This window comes from Zea mays, chromosome 4 (genome assembly GCF_902167145.1).
Source record: "Zea mays cultivar B73 chromosome 4, Zm-B73-REFERENCE-NAM-5.0, whole genome shotgun sequence".
Taxonomy (NCBI): Eukaryota; Viridiplantae; Streptophyta; class Magnoliopsida; order Poales; family Poaceae; genus Zea; species Zea mays.
This window is the reverse complement of record NC_050099.1, coordinates 34,715,897-34,726,126: the sequence shown is the minus strand read 5'-3', so window position 1 is coordinate 34,726,126 and position 10,230 is coordinate 34,715,897. Positions and strand designations below refer to the sequence as shown.

The following is a 10,230-nucleotide window of genomic DNA, read 5'->3' as shown; positions in this document are numbered from 1 at the left end:
TGTGACAAAAGATGTTGATTGCTAAATTTGCTTGATATCATGAATGAGTAGATAGTACACATCTAGTTTTAAGAGAGTCACACTAAAACTTGACAAAGCTAAAACTTGATTTATAAACTCAGCTTGTGCTTTTGGCAACCAAACCCCACAGCCAAACAGCTGCATGTCTAGAGGTAGAGGAGTAAACTCCTCACATCGGGTAAGTCTAGCTGAGTATTAGTATACTCAGCCTTGTTTGTGGCATAATTTTACAGGTTCTCTGGAGGACATGGTTGCTGGAGTGACTTAGTCGTCCATCTTGCCACCGGGTTGGACAGTCGAGTGGGACCCTACCTCGGCTGAGGAGGAGCATGAGGAGTGATGGGACAGGCTTCCCCATCTCTCTGTTTATTTACCGTTAGTTTTATTCCGCTGCACTTCGAACAATGATGACTACTTTTGCAAAAACTCCGATGATGATGTAATAAATTTAATACTCCTTAATGTATGGTTTTATGTTTTATTGTATTTGCTCTGTCCCTCACCATCGAGTGAGTACGTGGTACTTGATCCTGTTAGTGGCCTAGTCGGACTAGATCCGAGGGATTGACGGGTTATTCCCATTTAAGTGTGGTCTAGCCTCCAAGGCGGGACTTGGGCACTTAAGTTGGAATAATTTCGGGCAGTTCCACCACACATAGACAGGAAGATGAGTTAGCGCATACTTTTGGTCGTCATCAACAAAACAATTTCTGTGTACACAAGTGGAAAGCACTAGCATCGTAGTACTCATCGTATTCAAGGAACAAATTTTTTCATAGAACAAGGCATTTGACAGATCTAGCTATTTCATATTCACTGATCAAGGAACAACCATTTCGCAGATCATTCCATTGCACAGATCTACACATTTCATATTCAAAGGCCAAGGAAAGGGGAGCCAGTGTCGAACCTTTCGTATAGACGAGGCCGACCACACTGCGCGACCGAGGAGACCACCGCGCGCTGGCTCTGACCTCGATGAAGGCCTGCTCCAAGATTGTGTTAACCGCCACTGTCGTTGCCTATAGGGCCTCTTTCGAGCGTTGAATCCTCACTAGCCCCGCCTAGACTCCGAGCGCTTCGCCCGTTTCCTTACCTAAAATGTCGGCAACCATCTGTTAGGCAGTTTTACTTAACTAAAATGGAAGGATGGTGCAGAGCATGTATCACAAGAACCGAAGTCAAAACAACTCTAAAAACCAATGCAAGATCCTCAAAATATCTAGATGGCATTTGAAATTTGATGAACATGTGAAATACCTCTTTCTTCATGGGATCTTCCTTCTCTAACAGGAACAACTCACTGTGGCAAGGTGAGGACATGTACGCTGCAAAACAACAAAGTTAAATATGTTATTCAACATCATTACATGAATGAATGCCCATCCTTCAAATACATACTATCTTTGTGTCTGTGCTGCTTCTGGGCTAGGTTCACCTGGATAAGTGAAACGTAGAGGTTGCCCACAACCAAGTCTTTCACTAAAAAATAACAGAAATGCAAGGCAAACCAAACAGTAGAAAATCTTGTGCACATTTAAAAAGAAAAGAGAAATAAGCTATACATCAGTGTTACTCTCAACATTCTTCAGTAAGTCCAAAATGAACCTAGCTGTTTAACAGACCAGTGGCCCTAACCATTGGAATGTCGAGACTATGGTTGTGCGGTGCGACCAACAACACCACAGTATCTCCAGAAGACAATTGACTGCCTGTGAGCAATAATATCCTCAAGGTATCGCTTAGCCTTGGCCATAGACAGCTTGTGAAGCACAAAAGTTGTCTTCCTTAAGTTTTGCAGTGAACGTATCAGTTTAGAAAAGATAATGGAAAGATAAGCCAATCTCAGATATGCCATTCGATATCAACTAATCACTGAACTGCACCACAGTATGCCTACGTTGAATGTGGGATAGCCCAAAAAGGGTTTCAAGCTTACAGAATGCAAAAACCTTCAATTGCAGGTTCATAGGCTAGCCTTATGTGCCTAAGGTTCTAACTACAATTACAGAAAAATAACCTAGAATATTATGCATAGTATATTTTTCTAACGACCACTATAAGGTATACCACATTGGTGATTGGTGGATGAGAAGTTGAACGAACACAAATATGAGAACTTATTGATATTTGCGCTAAACCAACTTATATGTTCCAATATTGCAAGTGCGGACAAGTTATTAATTATTGTAGTCATTTCACAAAGTAATGTTCAAGTACGATGTTTGTGAATGCACAAAAGGAAGCATCTGACATCTGTTTAGCGATGTAACAAGTGTATAGAATCATTAAGGAAGTGAAAAGCATCACCTGACCATCAGGACCAGTCTGTGTCCATCATATCTGGGTTTGGCCTATACTTCAGGAGGTCTTCCTCATCCGAATGCCCATCCTTCCCATTCGCCTCTGCATTTCCTAATTTCTCTCGAGCAGTGGCATTGTCAGCCGCATTGGTGAGCTTCTGGATTTGGTAATCTACCTTCTTGTCACTCGGACGAATCTACAAGAGCACAGCAGCAGAGCCATAGGTAGAAACCACATACAATTTAGCTTCATTCTCTAGTACCAAAAGTATCATCAACTCACATATTGTAAAGTTGATAACAAAGCGCGCAAGTTGACCTGTTTTCCAGTAGACCACCTCTTAATTTCAAAGTCTAAAGTGTCTCCAATTCTCTGTAATTCACAATGTCCAAACAAACAAGTGGGCTGTTAGCATCCAAGCAAGTGTAGTTAAAGGACCAAGGCATGTTGTAATCACGGACTGAAAATGTGGTGAGATATGAAAGCTAAAAACAATTTTAGATAATAACAAATGTTGGTGAGATATGCTATAATCAAAGGTGAGCTGTTACTTGGTCTATTTCATCTCTGAAATGAACACCAGAGTGTAGACTACTTGGTCTATTTCATCTCTGAAATGAACACCAGAGTGTATACTGTTTTGAGTGTTGACATGGACTAAAGCAAGCATAATCAAGTTGATATGGATATGAAAAGCATATGTACTTACATCTCTCTCAGCCTGCTCCTTGTGAGCTTTTGCATATATCGTTCATTCTTCTCAGCCCGAGATTTTCATCTGAGACCATCACGAATCAAAAAGTGCCCTCCTTGAAGCAACGGGAAACTTGAAGGACGTTTTTAGTTGTATAAAGCCACGATGGCATTCCTCATGATGGTTGTATTAATCTTCTTGCAGCAATGGGAAACGAAAAAGCATATAGCCATTGGGAAGCAGAGCTGCCTCCTAAATATGATAGGGTTGGTATAGAGACTTTCATCCGTGCAAAGTATGATTTTCCCAGATCTTTCAGTACCTTGAATATGTCATTCTTATCCTCCTGCTCTTCAAACACTAATATCTACACGTAATATATTATGCCTAAAATGTAGATATGAGGACAAGAGATGGGTACCAAGGAATGGAACATTGCGACTTTCCTCCGGTGTTCGAGATGAGAAGAGCCAAGAGTCTCCAGCTAGTGCTAATTAGAGTGGACATCATAGATCTTCATTTGAGCAAAACCATGCTTCACCAGCTCTTCCGAGCAAAGTTGCACCTGTAGCTTCAAGGATACCCTCTCAGGTAATCCTTTGCTACCAAAGCTTTCCTAAACAACAATCAATTTGTCAATGTGAAACTGGCAGATGTGTATTCAGACAGGACTCTTTTGAATATTTAGCTCTTGTTCTTAAGTCAAGCTAAGTAATCCACATTGCAGAAATCTTAATTCCAATTATTTTAACACATCAATGTAATCCTTTCTAATCTGGCATGATTGCATGGGAAGCAGGCATCACCTCAGCCCCCAAAGGTAGAACCACCAGTTCCTAAGGTGGTTTCACCTCCTCAGCCACAAAAATCTCCTGCCAAAGTTGAGGCAACACCCCCTAAAGTTGAGAAGCCATCAGTTGCGCCGCCTCCTAAAGTTGATTATGCTACTGATCTCTTTAACATGTTATCAATGGATGGAACAACAGAGAAAGAGCCAGAGTCATCTCCAAACGACGATAATGCCTGGGATGGCTTCTAGTGTAAGTTCTTGTGACTATTCGACTGATGAACTGTTCTATTTATGTGGGCATTTTATTGTGCCTTTCTTACTTTGTTGGATCTTAGTACGATATTTATGGATTTCCATGTCACTTTTTTGTACTGTTGCTCATGGAATATCAAAACTGTTCAGCTGCACAACCAGTACCTAGCTCGGAGGAAAAAGATTCTGCCAAACCAGCAGAAAGCAAGACCCAATCTACATCTGGAATAGAAGACTTATTTAAAGATTCGCCAGCTGTGTCGTTATCCTCAGCTCCAGCTATTTCCCAAGAAAATGCAAAGAATGATATCATGAGTTTGTTTGAGAAGGTGAGCACCAGCACTCCTTTGAAAACATTTTTCGTGAAAAATGGTTCTATATAAAATAAAGGGCACATCTATGGTCTATCTAAGAAATAGCTATGTTTTGTAGTCCAATATGGCATCACCATTTGCTGTCCAACAGCAGCAGTTGGTGTTTATGTCTCAGCAGCAAGCTCTTCTAATGGCTACTCTTAAAGATGGAAATTCACCACAAATAGTTCCAGGGAATACCAATCAACTAAACACTAACGTTTCTAATCCCCCTCTTGGAACCTTGCCTTTCCAAAACTGGACAAATCTTGGCTATCAAAATCCTGGGTTGACTCTAGCAGCAGCACAGAATGGTGCCACAATGAGGAGCATTTCAGTTTCCTGAGCACTCGACGCCTAATTATGACAGTGGAAAGGCTGCTAACAGTATGATCAAACAGAGAGCGCGGGAATGAAGGATCTAACTCTTTAAAATGCCGAGTATTAGAAGAGGGAAAGTAAGTAATCAGAGTGGTTGATGCAAAGTGTTCTGAGTTGTCTAAATTTGAGTCTAAGTATCATGAGGTATGTAATTCCCTTTTACATAGTTTATTTATAAAGGTTCTCCATTTATCATAAAATTTTAGCAACAAACTACTAAAAGTAAATCGCAATTAAATTGAACCCTCCAGTGATTAGTGTAGTCAAGCATAACTAAGTTACCTTTTCAAGCCACCGACAATGGATTTGAAGAAGAAACTTAAGCTCGACAAATTTTGAATTAGATATTCCCTTCGTAACTGCAAAATTTTCAGACCTTTTAAAACTTCACAGCTAGAATAATGTCTGTCTTAAGACGCTCTACAATAGCAGATTCAACACAACCCTTTCTAGATAACTTCTGGTGTAAGGATTTTATGTCAACCACATTAGTAAAAATATAAGTGCACATCAAATATATATAAGCAGAAATCGTTACTGATATTTCAAGAAACTCATCAAGATTAGTTGCAATTGTTTCCTAGTAAATATTGGTAACTGGTCTTGTCAAACAGCCACCCTTCCCCTTCCAATTCTACAGTTACATCTTCTGTGTATAATCTATGGCCGATAGTTCAGTCACTGTCATACCTAACAAGCAGGAGGATTTCATATGACAAGGCCAGGAAAAAAAGACTATTAATTAAGATTTAAAATATAAATATGTATTCATATAAGGATTTCAAATGAACTATGTACTTTTTGGTTATCTTATTCCCATTATATAATATTGTTTACAGGCTCACGTCTTGGTGAAATGGAACGTGATTGTTTAATTGCATATGGTGCTAGAATGCTAATATTTGAACGCCTAGTGTTTTCAAATGATTCTTATAAAGTCCAGGTGATACCAGAAGTAGTTCGTGGTTTGTGTTTTCCAGGTTTGCAGTACATGTGCTACCAGTAGTAGTTTGTGACGTGTGAATATTTTTCCAGGTTTGCAGAACATGTGGCTTGTTAGGCTACTACAACCATAAAATGTTCAATGTGCAAAAAATGGGAAAATATAGCCTAGATGAGGCTGCGATATGCTTGCAAGATTTTGTTAAAGGTACTGCAAAAGAGCAAAATGTGTTGTTGCTTCAATCATAGAACCTGAAAAATTGTCCTTCTCCTCGGCTTGATTCCTCAGCCTCCGAAGGCTCTATGTATTTGGCTTCATCCGAAGCTCGTATACGACGGTCGTCCGAAGCATTCTTCCCTGAACACCTGCACGTTCTATCTAAAGGCAACCTTCGACATTAACCTTGCAGTGTACAGATAACAAAATAGAACGGTTAATGAGCGTTTTGAGGACCTTTGGGAGAAGGAAACCCCCAACATATACATACAAGAAGGATCCAGATACAACTTTAGTACTTGACTCCATAGTACGAATAACTCCTTTATCATGGTAGTCGTTTGCTAAGAACTTGTTAAAAGAGAATGGCTTAAGCTTCCAAGCAATTCTTAAAAGGGTATGATCTTGAGATGAGTTCTCTTCCTGTAAATAGAAATGAGAAATCATTCAAAACTATGTCTTGTGCTGCTCCACAAGATATTCATAAATGTAGCCATCAAACAAAGAACATAGTTTTGGCTCAAATACAAAATAGCTAGAATTTTAAGTAGCCAAGAAAGTGACATGCAAAGAACAAGCGACCCTACCCTTAGCCGTGAAACAAAGAATGCAACTAAGCCATTGATGCCACTACAAGGCCTATCGAGAAGTTGATGTGTCTTCAAACTGACCAGAGAAACCATTTTAATGAAAACCACTGCACCTAGGCATTTATCTTACCTGTCAAGTTCACCGAGCAAGTAAGCTCATGGGCCAGACAACCATGAAGTGGAAGAACCACAGGTACCTCCCATTGTACATCGACATACTGGACATCGGCTGGTAAAGTGTAGCCTTGCCCCTGGGAAAATTAGTATATCCATTATGCACTCAATGTTTGCTCATGTTATTCTCAAAAAAATTCAAACATCACCGGATCAACTATATACCTTCACGGTTGCAGATAGCACAGGGCATGCTATTCCAGGTCCATACATTTGGAAAGTGCCTCTTAGTCGTCACAAGAACACATTGCTGTCAACTAGGAGGAATAACCCTAGAATGGTGAGTTTGGATAGGTGAGAAATCCTTAAAATAATAGAGCTCTAAATATAAACACTTACCAATAAGAGGGGCTTGAAGTTCATTCAGTATGTGATGGAACAGATCAGAGTTTGCCGAAGTGTCTAGTGCCATATTGTTAAGATTAACCTCCACCAACACCAAATCAAGGTCTGCTTCTTTAGCAGTCCCACATTTAATCAAATCCAGGGCCGCGTTTACTGTTTGGAAGGAAAAACTATGCACCAATAAAGGTAATAAGATTAAAATATTTGGAAAATTAATATGTGTATTTAGCATTGTTCTACACTTAACGGACCCTGCAATTGACATCACTACACATATAAATATAGTCATAATATTAAGGAAAGCTTGGTGATGCTTATATAGAAAAATAAATAAATCCCATTACGAAGTCTTGGTGATGCTCACAGCTTGGTGATGCTCACGGCTTAGTGATGCTCACTTTATATTTATTCATCCAGCTGACTTCTAAAAGTTCAAAAGAAGTCATTACAAAACACATAGTTTAAGGACTAGAAGCCTGAGATTGCTCACCATCTTAATTAGTTGTTGCCTTCGCTTCCTGATTGATGATTCCCTACTATCAAGGTATAGTAACCATATTGTGCGACTATAAACTGCACCCAGCAGAACTGATTCTCCAAGAGCCTGAAGAAACAAGTGGATCATCAATTAACCCTACCCCATCATCATTATTTCTGCAGGTGTGTCAACACTTATCCCAAAATATCAGATGTGTTGTGCACTAAGCATTACTATAAAGTGGACAGTACTTCGCTAATGAAGATCTTCCCTTTCCTGGTTCTCTTCTCCCTCTCTGATTTACCTTTTTCAAACATAACGCTGGATATGGATTTATCAGATTAACTGGCAAGTAATAAACATTATTAAGGTAAAATGATGTCATATGTTTTCATTCATAGTAGCAAAATAGTATAGTAGAATCCTTTTAAAACCACCAAGGTCATACATAAGGAAAAAACTACACCAAAAATACAAATAGATTACCAATTCATGACTGCATATTCTTTTTTAATGGTCAGGAAAGCCCATGAAAATACATGAGTTTCAGTCTTTCATTAGACAAAAAACAGGGCAAACAAAAGATCAGGAAACTTCTACATTGTAGGGGAAAACACTGAACAATAAGCTCATACCTGACTGAGCATGTGCATTACATCTAAACAATTATCCAAATCTGGACCCTATTCCTCTTTATAGTTCCCAGCCTCTGGAGAAAACAAGACAGGCACGCGCGCGCACAAATAAGGTCAACGAGAGTCGTCGATGTAAGGGGTGCTGCTTGAAGGGGTTACGGGGCTACCAAGAACGTGGTGGGAGTAAGGAGCAGTTGGGGCTGACGCTGAATTGAACAGGTCATGAGGTACAGGAAACTTGCGCTCGCCGAGAGTGTTCTAGAGCTTGATGGTCTTTTCACGGGACACGGAGACGATCTGGCGGTTGTCGACTGAGAAGACGACGGAGAGAACGTTCTTCTCGTGGTCGACGAAGTGATGGGTGGTGAGGACGGTGGAGAGGTCCCAGAGGAGGAGAGGGACTCCTACGCGTCGGCCATGGTTGTCGTGGGGGATTGGGGCTGCAAGGGTTGCGGTGGCGGCGGCGTGAAACGATCGATGAGGGGGAGGAGGAGAGGGCATGGAGACGAAGGTGGTGGTGGTGGGCAGTGGGGATGCGGCTGTTGCTACGGCAGCGGGAGAGGAGGTGCCGCATCGTCACGTTCGGCAGCGCGACGATGTGGAGAGAGAGGCAGATTGAGGCGGCATCGGTTGCAGCTACGAGGGAGGCGGGAAGGGCGGGAGGGCAGGTGATGCTCGACGAATGGACGGTGCAGCGGGGGCGGGAGTGGTGCTCGACGAACGGACGGTCTAGATTGGTGGAAGGCAGAACCAAAGAGAGGCAGCCTACCCCTTGCGTTCTTAATAGTAGTAAAGATATACAAGCATGGCAATGACTAATATACAAGCATGTAAGCAGACTTTTTAGTTCGTTAGATGTGTATCCAACGGTAAATACAATTATGTTTGTTAGGGATTTTTTATAAAGCTATACCAGGTGGTGGTGTAAGAGTTTAAGTGGTAAATATGACATACCGTTGGATCTAGATCTAATAGATCAAGATATCTACTTGTGTGATTGCGCCTAGTACATGCTTGCATATTAGTTGTGTCCAACCTAAATTATCTTAATATTGCCCCTTCATATTGCTCACCTATTGGACCAGAAAAAATTGTACATAAGAATCCTGTACAATTACTTGTTTATAAAAACATAGGGTACTGAAACATGTTACGTGCATATGCTCAGTTTTTCCCGTTATAAGGCGAGCCAGCTAAACCAGAGCCTCTAACACATGAAATTCCATATGTACGTGAGTAAGCCGAGTAAGTCATTATGATTGATGCACAAACCAGAGCCTCTAACACACGAAATTTCATATGTACGTGAGTAAGCCGAGTTAGTCGTTAGGATTGATGCACAGAGATGGGTGGCATGCATCGAGATCGTCATGTATTTGCAACCTACCTGTCAACGTTTCGGACCCGCGAGGACCGTCAACCGACCGTTAAATTTGTTGCTGCGTGTCCCTGCCCAGATGGGTTGATGCAAGATGGAACACAAGAGGCAAAATGAGGCTTATGTTATCTCGCACCGGGGTGCTCGTAGTAGGGGTTACAAGCGTCGCGAGGGAGCGAGGGCGAGAGCGAGAGAGAGGGAGAGAGCCCCTATGTGCGTCCGTCTCTGCCTGTCTCGTCTACCTCGCCTAGACGTGTGTTAACGTGAACGTCAACCCCCCGTCATCCCTCGTCAACCTGCCTTAGGAAGGCCCTGGACATCCCCTTTTATAGACGCAAGGAGATGCCCAGCTGTACAAACGGGGTGTAGCTATGTGCTAACGTGGCTGGCGGAGAAGCGTCTTGAGCCATGTACACGAGCTATCGTGGCCGTCGAAGAAGTGCCTTGAGCCCTGTAGAAGCACAACTGTCGGTGCGGCATGGATCCTGCTGACGTTGTCTTGCTTCTATAGGAGATTGAGAGTAATCCGACGTCATGGGCACACGCGGGGAACCATCATTACCTGTTACCGGAGTAACCTTAGATGGGACACCGCTCTTGTTCCTTCATAGCCTGAGGCAGCTAGCTAGGAGTAGGGTAATGATGTATCCCCTGTAGCGTAGTTGGTCCGAGGCTG

At 41.8% G+C, this 10,230-nt stretch overlaps 1 protein-coding gene and 1 long non-coding RNA gene across 2 annotated transcripts; one reads left to right on the top strand and one right to left on the bottom strand.

The window, feature by feature from the left end:
• Positions 1-2,430: 2,430 nt before the first annotated feature.
• LOC103653076 (uncharacterized) lies at positions 2,431-3,124 on the bottom strand. Its single transcript, XR_565238.2, has 3 exons — positions 3,035-3,124; positions 2,608-2,697; positions 2,431-2,521 (listed from the first exon to the last, which is right to left on the bottom strand). It is a non-coding gene; the product is annotated as an uncharacterized lncRNA (long non-coding RNA).
• Positions 3,125-4,174: 1,050 nt separating this feature from the next.
• On the top strand, positions 4,175-4,760 carry LOC103653075 (ADP-ribosylation factor GTPase-activating protein AGD5-like). Its single transcript, XM_035967230.1, has 2 exons — positions 4,175-4,390; positions 4,494-4,760. Exons 1-2 carry the CDS (start codon positions 4,190-4,192, stop codon positions 4,758-4,760), a joined length of 468 nt encoding a protein of 155 aa, XP_035823123.1. The 5' UTR covers positions 4,175-4,189.
• The last annotated feature ends 5,470 nt before the right edge of the window (positions 4,761-10,230 follow it).